The sequence below is a fragment of the Bos taurus genome, chromosome 18 (genome assembly GCF_002263795.3).
Source record: "Bos taurus isolate L1 Dominette 01449 registration number 42190680 breed Hereford chromosome 18, ARS-UCD2.0, whole genome shotgun sequence".
Lineage (NCBI taxonomy): Eukaryota > Metazoa > Chordata > Mammalia > Artiodactyla > Bovidae > Bos > Bos taurus.
In genome coordinates this window covers 25,101,832-25,114,799 of record NC_037345.1, presented here as the reverse complement: position 1 = coordinate 25,114,799, position 12,968 = coordinate 25,101,832, and the positions used below count along the sequence as shown (strand labels likewise).

Genomic DNA, 12,968 nt, shown 5'->3' with positions numbered 1-12,968 from the left:
TAACTGAATCACTTTGCTGTACACTTGAAACTAACACAATACGATAAATCAACTATAATATAAAATAAAAAGTTTGTTAAAGTCTGTGAATAAACAAATCATACCTAAAACAGTAAATAAACCCTTGACATATTATGCTATTACAAAACATTGTTGAGGAACGAATAGATGGCTACATGATGAGAAAAGCCTTCCTGCATGGCAGGGAGCCAAAGGCACTGGTGGAAACCTGGGCAAAGCCCTCTTTCGTTTACAAGCCCTTTCACAGCTGCCTTTAAGAACCATGTGAAGAAAGCAAAGGAAGAGCTCCTAATGCAAAGTTCCTGCATGTCTAGATGAAGAAACTGAGGCCAGAGAGATTAAAAAATGTGGCCCAGGTCACCTGGAGGATGGGTGACTCTCCCCAGAACACCCCAGATCCCTGAGTCTGCAGACCATGACCCACCCAGGTCAGCAGCTGCCATGCCCTCCTCCCCCAGATCCCAGGGTCAATCAGTGCTGGATGAATCTCACCTCTCCCAGACTCACACCTTTCCCTTCCCCCAGGCCAGCGCTTGCTCCTCCTCCATCGGCAGGGCCACCGCCCTCAGATACCGCCCCAGCACTCAGCACAGTGAGACAAGGATCTTCCCAGAGTCCCCAGAGGGTGAGCTCTGGACTCTTCCGAGTTCCATGACCCAACATCACAGACCCATTCAACAAGGAGGGGCAGACTGAGCCATCTCTCCAACAGCGACCGAGCACCTGTAAGTGCAGGGAAAATGCCCTGAATAGGATGGACGTAAGATGCCCGTGTCGTCCCTGGAGCTGACCCGATGGGGAGGAGGGCAGAGAACAAGCTGACATACACACACCACCCCCGCCCCCCCAGAGGAGGGGAGAGAGTGGCCAAGAGCCCAAGAAAAACTAGGCAAGGTGATGCAATAGTGAGGGAGGGATCAGCAGCCAGTCGTTTCATCTCGGTGCGGGTGGAGAAATGCTCCAGGCCATGGGCCTGCAGAGCCCTTGGCTTCACCACAGAGCAGAGGCCGGGTTGCCCAGCAAAGGGAGGGGACACTGGTCTGGAAGCCCTGAGGTGCCGTGGGACTTCAGGAAGCCTTGAATCCCCTTGGGACTCGCATCCTCCCTCTGGGGAACGGGGGCAGGCCATGATTCATCTTCTCCACCTGCTGCCTTCCCAGATCCTAGGGTGACCTGGCCTCCCAGCTCCCAAAGAGCCCACCCTGTGTCCCGTGGTGGTGGTAGAGGGGGAGCAGGCAGGAGGGGAAGGAACCCTGCCCCCTTTCTGAGGCCATATTCTCCCAGCTGGAGAGGGCTGGATTCCTGAAGTGACCACCCTGCAAGTATTTGAGGAGGGGAGAGCATCAGGCAGATGGGACCCCGGCGTCAGCTGATGGCTTCTCAGACCTTGCCTGGTGACCCTGCTCCTGCGGGAACTCCTAGAGAACGTTCTTCTGTTTTCCATCACCCATTAGAGCCCTGGGAGGCCGGCCCAAGGTGGGGGAAATGGGACCACCCCACCGGATGTACCACCCCCCCCATGGTGCTCTCTTCAGCCTATTGGCCCCTTCCTGCTCAGGACCGGCCCCTGGAATAGCCTAAAAGTCTGCCATCTGGATTCTGAGGCTTCTCTCTCCAGGAAGAAGGTGGGAGAGAGAAGAGCCGAGCTGGCCTGAAAAAATCCCAGAAGGAATCCTCAAATCAGCAACCCACATCAGGCTTACTAATATTCCCATAACCATGATAACCACGGTTAACGTTAACCCAGCACTTATTACAGACAGCCACCGCGCTGGCGCATGAGCCCTCTGTTGTCGAATTTAATCCTCACGGCTTCCTTTCGAGAACAATACAATCACCCTTAAAAGATTATAAAGGTGTAGAGTAGTGCTCTCACTACTTTACTGGTACAGAAACTGAGGGTCTCTCTCCGACCCTCTTCTTACATCCCTAAGTTTTTAAATTTTATGGCCTCTGGGAAGAAGGTCCCATGACCACCAGTGCACCCAACTTTGCGGAACACCTGCCCCCTGCCCCCAGTTCTAGTCTCCCAGCAGCCGGGTAAACTGGATTGAGTCATATTTTGCTTCATTTTACCACCGGAAAAGCCCTTAAGCCTTAGGAGTGGCAAGGCACCTAAAAAGGGACAGGGCAGAGGGCCAGAACCCAAGAATCCACTTTCTTAGCCCACGATTCTTTCCACAGAGCAAACTGCCTGGATGACCCTCTCACTCGGGCCAGCTCTCTCACGTGCCTGGGGCATTCCCACTCTGGGCTCCACATCAAGGTACTGCAATAAAACCACTCTTTATGTTTACACCCTGCCTCTGTACACATAGACTAGAGACAATCCGCCCATTTTACAGATGATGACCTGGAGACTCAGAGGGAAGGTCTCAGCCAGGGTCCCACTGCTGGCTAGGTGTTCAGACCCAGGTCTCCCCAGCTCCCCATGAGGGCTGGTCAGAGGCAGCTGCAGCTGCCGAAGGTTACAACCTGGCTCCTCCCCCCAATGACTGAAGCTGTGGGTACCCCAAGAAACCGAAAAAGTTCCCCATCCCTCAGTGACAGCTGACATTCCTAGGGGAGCAAAAACTAAGGGTCAGTGGGGCAATTCTCCACCCCCTCGTCACTTCCCCCGCCACGTAACAGGGCCAGAGGGAGTCCCAAACAGCAAGAACCACCTCCACCTGGCTACCAGAGCCCTGAGTTCCACCTGTGACCTTGGGCAAATCACAAATCACAGCCCCCTTTGAAGGAGCCCCTTCCCCAAAGAGGCTTGTCCAACGAGGCTGGGGGATGGAATAGGAAGAGGAAAGTCAGAGCCCTCTATCTTTTCAAAGAAACAGCGCTGCGGGGAGACGGGGACCTGGAAGGAAGAAAGGGTCTTGCTCTTTTTCCACGCTTCCTCCCTCCCCGCCCCCCTCTCCAAACACACAGGTGCCAGACAGCTTTTACGAAAAAACTAGTTTGCAAACACACTCCGACTTCTGGGAAGGTGCCCAGTTCCACTCCCTCTCTTTACTTCCCCTTCCCCGGCAGGGAGCTGATTCTCTAGCAGGTCCCACGGGCTGCGGGAGGAGGCTGGGGTGGTGGGCCCGGGTGGGAGCAGGGCAAAAGTTGGCGAGGAGCGCCCCGAGCCTGCCCCGAACCAGCCTGACTCCAAGACTTCCGCAGCTGCGGCGGTGGCGGGACTCCACCTTCCCGACGCCCCCCCTTCCTCCCAGGGTCCTCGGGCGAGGTAGGAGGGTGCGGACGCGGCTGGGCTCGGACCCCGGAGGGCACCTCCGTTCTCCCGGCACCCTGCCCTCGGCATCCCCGCGGTCCGGGAAGACGCCAGGGCGCCCCCGCGTGGCCGGGTCGGAGCTGAGTCACCGAAACGCCGGAGTCTGGATGCGAGCCCGTGGCAGGGGCTTTGGGCTCCGCAGCCCCTCGAAGCCGAACCCAGCTTCCTTCCAGCTCGCCACTGTCTCCAGAAGCCAAGCCCCCAGGCCGAACTTGAGCCCTCGCGCCACGGGCCCCAGCCCGCCCCTTTGCCCGCCAGGGCCCCCGCTCACCGCGGGTCCGGCGGGCGCCGCTCCCCGTCACCGCCGCTCCCCGTCACCGCGCGGCTGCCGCTCCCTGTGCTCCGGGCCACTGGGGCATCCCAGGGCGCTCCCCTGCTCGGCCGAGCCCGTGGGCGCGGGACGGGCTCAGGGCGCTGCCCCTGCGGCCATGGCCAGCTCGCGTGCGCTCCCAGCCGCTAGCGGTCCGGTCCTCCTCCCGGGCCGGGCCGGGCGGGCGGGCGGCGGCGGCGTTGGCTGCCGCTCGGGCTCCTCCCTCGGCCGAGGAGGGGGGCGGGCGTGGGGCTGGAAATGGGAGGCGAGGCGGGCGCTTCCTGGAGGGGCGAGCGCTCCCACGGGCGGAGCGGGGGCGCTGTCCCGCCCGCCGCCGGTGGTTCGGACACCGCGGCTGGCGCGCCCTGGTGCTCGGGGCTCCCAGCGCCTCGGGGCTCCGTGGGTTCGAGGCGGGGATCCCAGGATCCGAACGTTCGAGGCTGGAATCCGAGGGTCCTAACGTTGCCCGCTAGGACTCCGCGGATCGGAACGCGAGGCGGCTCGCACTCGCCCCAGGCCGGCCTCGTCCGAGCTGCGGGCACCTCTGAGTTGCCCGCACTGTGCGCCCGGGTCCGAGGGTGGGCTCTGCCCGGGCCTGCGGGGCCGTAGGGCGCCGCCTGCTGCCTCGACCCCAAGGGCTGTTGGACTCAACGCTGCGCCCTCGGGGGATGCACCACGGGGTTTGGTTCTGGGCTGTACTGACAGCACTGAGATCGCCGTGTTTTCTCTCCACCCCTCCCCTTTTTTCTTTTTTTCTTAGTAAAAGAGCTCGGCGTTTTCTTGTCGCCGCCAGGGACGTGGAAGATGACACATACCACACATACGTATTTCTCTGACAGAGACAATGGGATAAAGACAGTTCGAACGGTGCCTGGGACTAGGCAGCGGGAGGGCGACTAGGCGGGCCCCTGAGAGCCTGGCGCCCAGTCCATCCTTCGGCGGTGGCCCTCTTTCCCCTATAAGAGGCACTGATTTCGCGCTACAGGTCAATCGACAGTATTTCCGTGCCTGCTCCCCCGCCCCTCTCCCCAGTCCAGTGCTCCAGACAGGAGCCTCATTTAACCAAACTGTGGAGGACAGGTCTCCGGACCTCAAGTCCACTTCCAAAGCCCTTGGCGCCAGGGCTCAGGGACTGGAGTTAACCCGGAGCACTTAGGTTGTGAGTTTTCCATTCCAGGCAGGCGAGGGTTAACTGGGAGACTCACGCTGCAGCCAGCGAGCCTCCCTCCACGTCTGAGTCACTGGCACTTTGCAGCCTTAGAGGGCGGCTGTTAAACAGCCCCAGGGCTCTGAGCTTTGTTCTCTGCCTGCCTGCTCCCCCATCCATCCTTCTTTCCTACAAACTCTCTCCTCTTTCTAACACCTAAAAGTCCTCAAAGCCCTCAGCCCAGCTGTGGGGCAAACCAATCCAGAATCATTCTTAGACCCAGCTGCAGCCCCTCTTCCTCCAGGAAGCCTTTTCTGATTGATCTGACCCCTAGAGTCCCTCTCCTGTCCTTGCTCCAGAGCAGAAGAGTCAGGCTCTGGGATGGATGGTGGTGATTCCAAGCTGAGAGTCCCTTCCCTCAAGGTGCTCACCTCTCAGAGGCAAGACCATGGCCCAGGCAATCATACTACTGTATGAAAAGTACAAAGGGAACTTCCCTGGTGGTGCAGTGGCTAAGCCTCTGCACTCGAGTGCAGGGGGCCCCAGGTTCGATCCTCAGTCAGGGAACTAGATCCCACAAATAAGAATTCCTGTGCCTCAACTAAGGATCCCACATGCCACAAAGAAAATCAAAGATCCTGAGTGCTGCAACTAAGACCTGGCTTAGGCTAATTAGTTAAAAAGTATAAAATTATAGTGATGGTTACACATCTGTAGATATATTCAAAACCACTGACTTGTATACTTTAAAGAGGTGAATGTTATAACATGTGAATTATATCTCACTTTTTAAAAAAAATGTCAGGAATTAGGAGAGCATAGAGGTCAGTTGTTTAAGGCCAACTGTCCATCATGGTGGATTCTACAGTCTGTCTTTGATCCACACACAATGCAGGGCTGTTACTACAAAATGTTGAAGTCTTTTCTTGCCCTGATAGAGACTTCTCTGTGCATAGTTGGGAAGCCTCTATTTCCCTAAAAAGGGCTGATAGAAGGGGGGGTGTGTCCACGTGCACCTATGGCTCGTGGATTAGACTGACCTGAAGCAGCACCACCTGTGTCGGAGGCCCTGGCTGGCCTCAGGTGTGTGTAAGCAGGGTGAGAGCGTGTCCAGTAATCTACACTACCTCTTAAATCACCCCAGGCATCATCATCTCTCATGGCTCTGGAGGCCTGCTGGCTCAACTAGGGCAGTTCTTGCTCAGGATTTCTCACAGATTTGCAGTCAGGCCATGGCCAGGCCTGGAGTTACCTAGAAGTTTTCTTACACATTTATCTGGCAATCGATGCTGGCTGCCAGCTGGGACTGCAGCTGGAACACCTGCCTGTGACCCTTCCATGTGGCCTGGGCTTCCTCGTAGCATGGCAGCTGGGTTCCAAGTGCGAGTATCCAAGGGAACCAGGTGGAAGCCTTATTATCTTTTATACAATTCAGCTTTGGAATTCGTATAACGTCACTTCAACTATAGTCACTGGCTCCTTCCATAGGCCCCGCCTTGAGGTGAGAGGAGTTTTTAGGAATCATCTTTATCTTTAGGTAGAGTATGTGGGAGGGGAGATATTATGGTGACCATCTTTGGAAAATACCATCAGCCCACAAAGGGGGTTGATGTGGAGACACATTAGTTATAGAGACATCCCACTCCAGGATCTCATTGAGAGATGGGTGTGGCTCACCCCACTCCTACATCTCAGGCACGGAGTTGTGGCCCCCGGTTTGAATTCCAGCCTGTCCAGTGACCGCCTAGGTGAGATCACTCAATCCTCTGGGCCTCAGTTTCCTCCTCTGTAAAATGGAAGGACAGAGTTAGTATCTGGTGTCTAGCCTGGTACCAGGCATGCCTGGACAACGGGGCTAGCCTGTTGTTATTACTACTTTTAAGATCCAGGGTTGTAGTCACTCTAATACAGAGATATCTCCTTCTAGGGTCAGGATGCCCAGGACTGCCCCCACTTCCTCGGGCTCGCCCTTTATTTGGTCCCAGACATGCCCATCAGCCCAGGTCTTGTCCTGCAGTGTGCAAGTGTGTGCAGGGGTGGGGACTACGGGCACCAAAGACTGAGGATTCTGGCCTCCAAGACTCAACCTGAGGACCCCATCTGGCCTTCCTTCTCTAGTGAAAGTTCCTCTTCTGTCACCTCCTCCTCAGGGCAAAGGTCAATTTCTGGGCAGCCAGGGCAGGGCTGGGGCTGGTGTGGGATGAGCAACAAGGTGTGGCTTCCAAAGGCCGAAGGGAGGGGTGGGGGGGTGAGGGCCCCAGCTCTGGAGCACACTGGGTGGGGGTGGGCTGCTGCGCTGGGGTGGCTGAGGGAAGGAAGACCAGCTGCCCCGGGCCCAGTCCTGGGAGGATCTTTGCCAAACCAGCCACTGCAAGGTCTCATCCAGGAAGCTCCGGATGTGTCCAGATGGCACACACAGTTCTGTCTGGGGCCACCGCCCTCAGGCCTGGCCTTGGCCACATAAGGGTGCGGCTGAAGGCCAGAGGCAACGCTAGCAGGTCATAGAGCCCCCGTGCCTTCCTAGGGCCCTTCTCTTTGAGGAGCACACACAGACCCCAGCCAGGGCCGCCCCAAAGTCCTCCCTCCTTAAATGCTCCAAATTTGGAATTGGAGCTCCCCTAAATACTTGCTGTGTGACTTTGGGCACCTCTTGTGCGTCTCTGGGCCTCATGTGTAAAATGGAGGACATCGTCACGGAGACTGTGGCTAAGGGTCTAGAGGAGTTTCCAGAGGGTGAAGTCCTACAGAACTCTCACCAGGAGGGGCAGCCAGCCAAGGATTCAGACCCCACCTGAGGGGGTGCATCGAGGAGGCATCAGGTCATCTTGGCACCTGGAGAAAGTAGGCCCTTGTGCTTTGCCTCATTTTGCTCATGCCCTCACTAAACAGATGCAGAAACTGGGGCAGCGCCTGTGGGATTCAGAGTCGCCAAATTTGAAAGTTGTGAAGAGAGTAGATCCTAAGAGTTCTCTCAAGGAAAAAACATTTTTTTCTTTTATTTGTATCTATAGGAAATGATGATGTTAATAAACTTAGCATGGTAATCATCTCACAATGTAGGTGTTCATAAGTCATTTTATCATATATTTTAAATTTATACAGGGCATGCGTGCTCAGTCGTGTCCGACTCTCTGCAACCCCATGGACCGTAGCCCACCAGGTTCCTGTGTCCATGGGATTTCTTGGACAGAGATTGGGTTGCCTGGAGTGGGTTGCCATTTCCTCCTCCAGGGGATCTTCCAGACCCAGGGATCGAACCTACATCTCCTGCATTAGCAGGCAGATTCTTTACCCCTGAGCCACCTGGGAAGCCCTAAACTTATACAGTGCTATGTGTCAATTATATCTCAATAAACTGTAAAGAAAACAAACAAACAAAAAAGTTGTAAAGACCCAGGTTCAACTCCTGGCGCTACCATTTACTAGCTTTCACACCCAATGCTTACTAGGCTGCCTTTGGGCAAACTAGGAAGAATCTCTGGGTCTCAGTGTCCTCTTCTGGGGAAGGAGGGTCACCAGGATCTAACAGGACAAGACAAGGAGCATACATGCAAAGGTTTACCTCGCCTGAGGGGCAGCGTACTCTAGTGGGTCGCCAATGTGGCTGCACATCAGAATCACCTCTGGAGCTTTCGAAGTACGGCTCCATTCTTAGGAGGGAGGCTAACAAGCTCCTCAGGTGATTCTAACATGCAGTCCGGCTCGAGATCCACTCACTGGTCTGTGGTTTTACTCAGTGCAGCCAGCAGCACTGACATCACTCAGGTGCTTCTTAGAAATGCAGAATCCCAGGCCCCGCCCCAGACCTGCTGAATCAGAATTTGCAAGTTACTGAACTCCTCAGACGGTTCAGTGCACACGACGGTGTCTGTAACAGTGATTTTGTTTTTAGCTCGAGAGGTACTGGCTTGTAGCGTGAACTTCAGACACGTGTTTAGCAGAAGGATGGAGGGGGCAATTTGGGAGGATTTGAGACCTAAGGGAGTGGGAAAGGGCGATTCTGTGACTCCCTTCAGAAAGGCAGTCTGTAAAACCATAGGATGGAGGCCAAGAGACAAAGTAGCAAAATGAGCTGATCCTAGCCTTGCAGTTAAACCTGGGAACTCACCAGCCTGGTCCATTCTTCATGAGAAGACTCAGGCACAGAAACGCGGAGCACCTTTTTAGTACATGTGCTCTGGAGTGAGCACATGGAGCACCATTTTGATTACTGGCCCAGAGCCTTAAGTTTCTTTGAGTTTTATCTGCTTTCATTTATCTGTTTAAACTGAGGCTTACTTTGGGAAGGAAAGAGACAGGGAGACTGGATCTCATCAGTGTGGGGTAGAAAAATAGTCCCAGCCGGGAAACAAGTTGGTTGCGGGAAAGGTAGTTTCTTTTTTTTAAACCAAGTGAGTGTGCTTCATCGCTCAGTCATGTCTGATTCTTTGCGACCCCATGGACTGCAGCCCACCAGGCTCCTCCATCCATGGGGATTCTCTAGGCAAGAACACTGAAGTTGCTATGCTCCAGGAAACCAAGTGTGGCCATTTTAAAAATATTTATTTATTTGGCTGCTTTGGGTCTTAGGTTGTGGCACGCGGGCTCAGTAATTGTGGTGCATGGGCTAAGTTGCCCCATGGCATATGGGATCCTAGTTCCCCAACCAGGGATGGCACCTGGGCCCCCTGCATTGGAAGGAAGATTCTTAACCACTGGACCACCAGGGAAGCCCCCGGAGAGTAAGTTTTTTAGTAAAATGAGCATCGTGACTGTCCCTGACGTCAGCCTGGGTAGCTCTTCAGGGCTGACAGTGCTGAGGTTTATTTCAGGGCATTTGCTGCAAGTTTCTTGGAGTTTAGAACTTGGACAGGGACACGACTGAGCGACTTCACTTTCACTTTTCACTTTCATGCGTTGGAGAAGGAAATGGCAACCCACTCCAGTGTTCTTGCCTGGAGACTCCTGGGGACGGAGGAGCCTGGTGGGCTGCTGTCTATGGGGTGGCACAGAGTCAGACACGACTGAAGCGACTTAGCAGCAGCAGCAAAGGGGAAAGAAGAAGGGAAAACGAGCAGCAAATGAAGAGTGGCTCTGAGCTCTGGGTTCTGCTTGGTGTGCAACCCACCTGGCCTGGAGCTTTCGATCCAGGCTGTTCCTTCCTCAGCTGTGACCTCCATGGTCAAGGGCTCCTCAGGCTTTGAGGAATTTATCCTCCAGTCTTAGACAAAAGGAGAAGGCAGTACAAACCCCCTCAGTGTGAAGGTGCACCATGATGGCCTTGGGGTCATTTCCCAGAAGGGAAAGACTAACTGGGGCTCAAGGTTTCCAGGTAAGCTTCTTGAATCTTCTACCTGCCCACCCTTTCCCCCATAAGCAGGCTGCTGGCCCCACTCCAAGCCAGGGTGCCCTGATCCTGGCCCTGCCCAGACTTCTTGTATTGACTGACTAATGCTGACTCCAGGCAAGTATTCTTGCCTGGAGTCCCAGTGTAAGGTCTGGGTGCTTGGCACTTTGGCCAGAGGACTTTCTCCTCCCACTTGGTGGGGGACCAAGGACAACATGACGGATGGCAAAGGTCCAGGACGGAGCCATCCAGGTGAATCACAAGCCGGCTGGGACATCTCAGGTTCCCAAGCCAGGCGGGAACAGCCTCCAGCATCACCACCTAACTTCTGGATACAGCGGTGAAGCACTCTCAGGACTTGCCAGTGGGCCAGCCTGCCCTCCAGTGGGGCTCATCAGTAACTGCACCCTCCCTGCTTCACTTTTGACAAGGGACTGCAGCTCTGGATGAAGGCTCCCCAGATATCAACTTGTTCAACCTACAGGTGGGTGATGGACAGGGGGTGCTCTCCACCTGCCACTTCAGACACCTCTCCACTTCATATGACATTCAGCCCTAAAGGGGGTATGTAATGAATGAGCATGTAACAGATACTTTCTTCATTCTAGGGACTCTGTGTTCTTGCTCCCTGATCCCTCCAAAAGTCCTGGGAGGCCAGGGGTGTTACTCACACGTAAAGGATCAGTTCCTGGCCTTGAGGGCTAGTGGCAAGGGGTCAAGTCACATTCCTTTCCATGCCCATCTGACTTCCAACGCCATATTCTTAATGTACCACCTGCCTGTGGAAACCTTTTAGCCAGGAGTTCCTAGGCTCTTACCAGGTCCAGGCAAGTAGCAAGAGGGAGGGGAGTGCTGGGCATGGTGACAAACTAAGGGACGTGCACCACATCTAAAGGACACACTCAGATGTCCCCAGCAGATTACTCTTGAGTAGGAATGCTGGACTAGCACCTAAGAGAAACTGAAAGGTAAATCGGGGGTATGAGTTCCCAATTTAAAATATCCACAAATCAGAGAAGAGTGTAGATATATCGCAAGCCAAACAAAGACTGTTTTTAACACTAGGAGCTTTTACAATAGCCTTATGGTACAGGTAAGCTTGGGCTTCCCTGGTAGCTCAGATGGTAAAGAATCGGCCTGCAATGTAGGAGACCGGGGTTCGATCTCTGGGTTGGGAAGATCCGCTGGAGAGGAAATGGCAACCCACTCCAGGGTTCTTGCCTGGAGAATTCCATGGACAGAGGAATCTGGCAGGCTACAGTCCATGGGGTCGCAAAGAGTCAGACACGACAGGTAAGCTCTGGAGAGAGGAGGTGACTTACCTGTGATCACATGACCATGACAGGGTCTGGACCTGACCCCGTGTCTCCTGACTCCTGGGCTCATCTCAGTGTGTTTCTCTGTGTTCTGGCTGCTCTCCAGGCCCCAGGGTGTGGTGTGAACCATTTCTGACTTTGGCTAGGTGGTAGAACACATCAGACTAGAGACTAGAGGCTGGAAGATCACCCACATTTATTGGTTGAACTAGGCTTACAGTGCAGCAGGACCACCCTTGGCCGCTCTTGGAAGTAATGCGGACGCATGTAGCCGGCAGCCCCTGGGCGCTTGTGCAGATTGCGCTGAGGTAGTGGCTGGATCCAGTGGTCTTTCCTGACGGTCTTGACAGTCCCTGCCCCCTGCACCCTTAGGCCTAGCTTCGTCCCTTACACCACACAGACTGGGCCCGCCCAAGGTCATGCTGGCACGACCTGGAGCTGAGCCCAAAGTCCTTGGAAATTAAGGGAGAGGGGGTGATCCAGTTTACAGATGGGAAAACTGAGACTTGAGGCAGGAAGACACTCATTCAGAAGCCTCATGGCTAAATCCCTGGCTTGTCAGTGCTTGGACAGTCTCCCCAGCCCATTCTGGGCAGAAGATGGTCCCTGGTTTAGCTGCTCTGGAAATGCAATTTATAAATACAAATTTGGTCTTAAAAAGTAATAAATTAGATCTTGTACCCGCCTGAGGGAATATATGGCACAAGACCTGGACATTTGTCACGTCTCATATATGCACCACCCATCACATGCAGTGCCGGGACGCATGCCATCGACCCCCAGGCCACGTTTCAGGTATCGTGCAAGGTCACATGGAATGTCGCCACGTGTGACCTTCCACATCACACACCACACCATGACACGCTCATTTTGCTTCATGTTCCTGACTGGTCATGCATGTCCCAAGGGATGTAGGGTAGTCATACTCCGCTCTTTGTCACCAAAAATGTCCTCCCTGAAGACTGTTGCAGGAAAAGTGTGTTTCTCCCTCTTGATCCAGGGACAGCCAGCTTTTTTCATGAGCCCTCTATCCTCATGGATGAAAACTGGCATCACTCGGCTGGATTCAAAGGGACTTGAGGGCACCATCAGGTACCCCGAGGGATGACCTGTGGCTGGTTGTCAAAGAAAGCAAAGTCCAGCCTGGGCTCCTGGTTCTGCAGATGCTGGGCCATGTCCGGGGGAATACGGTTATTCCAGAGGCTGCCGGACACAGAGACAGACACTTAGCACTGGGCGCTGCTCACTTACCCTCTTCTCTCTGCCCTCTGTCCTACCTACAGATGGGGAAACCGAGGCTCCAAAGGGGAAGAGCTGCTGTCAGAGTTAGGGGGCAGGCAAGAGCAGGTGGAAGGCCAGCATGGCTGCCTTCGGGAGATGGTATCCCCCACGCTCACCCTAACTTCTTCCACTCCATTTTTTTTTTTTTTTTTGCTGCACTTTGCAGCATGCAGGATCTTAGTTCCTGGACCAGGGATTGAACCTGTGCCCCCTGAAGTGGAAGCATGGAGCTGTAACTACTGGATTACCAGAGAAGTCCCCTCCACTTTCTTCCCCAGAAGCTAGCCTCTTCCCCAGAGCCA

At 54.6% G+C, this 12,968-nt stretch overlaps 2 protein-coding genes across 4 annotated transcripts in view; both read right to left on the bottom strand.

Moving 5' to 3' along the window:
* Positions 1-3,764, bottom strand: part of CPNE2 (copine 2) — a 55,222-nt gene extending 51,458 nt beyond the window's left edge. The window contains exon 1 of the mRNA XM_005218746.5: positions 3,558-3,764. The gene's annotated coding sequence lies outside the window, so the exon portion shown is untranslated. The remainder of the gene's footprint in view (positions 1-3,557) is intronic.
* A 7,800-nt stretch (positions 3,765-11,564) lies between these two features.
* The window catches only part of NLRC5 (NLR family CARD domain containing 5), a 93,343-nt gene continuing 91,939 nt past the window's right edge, over positions 11,565-12,968 (bottom strand). For all 3 annotated transcript variants that reach the window (XM_024978950.2, XM_005218805.5, XM_059877430.1), the window contains one exon: positions 11,565-12,588. In XM_024978950.2, coding sequence (XP_024834718.1) covers positions 12,474-12,588 — 115 coding nt within the window. In that variant the 3' untranslated portion in view covers positions 11,565-12,473. The remainder of the gene's footprint in view (positions 12,589-12,968) is intronic.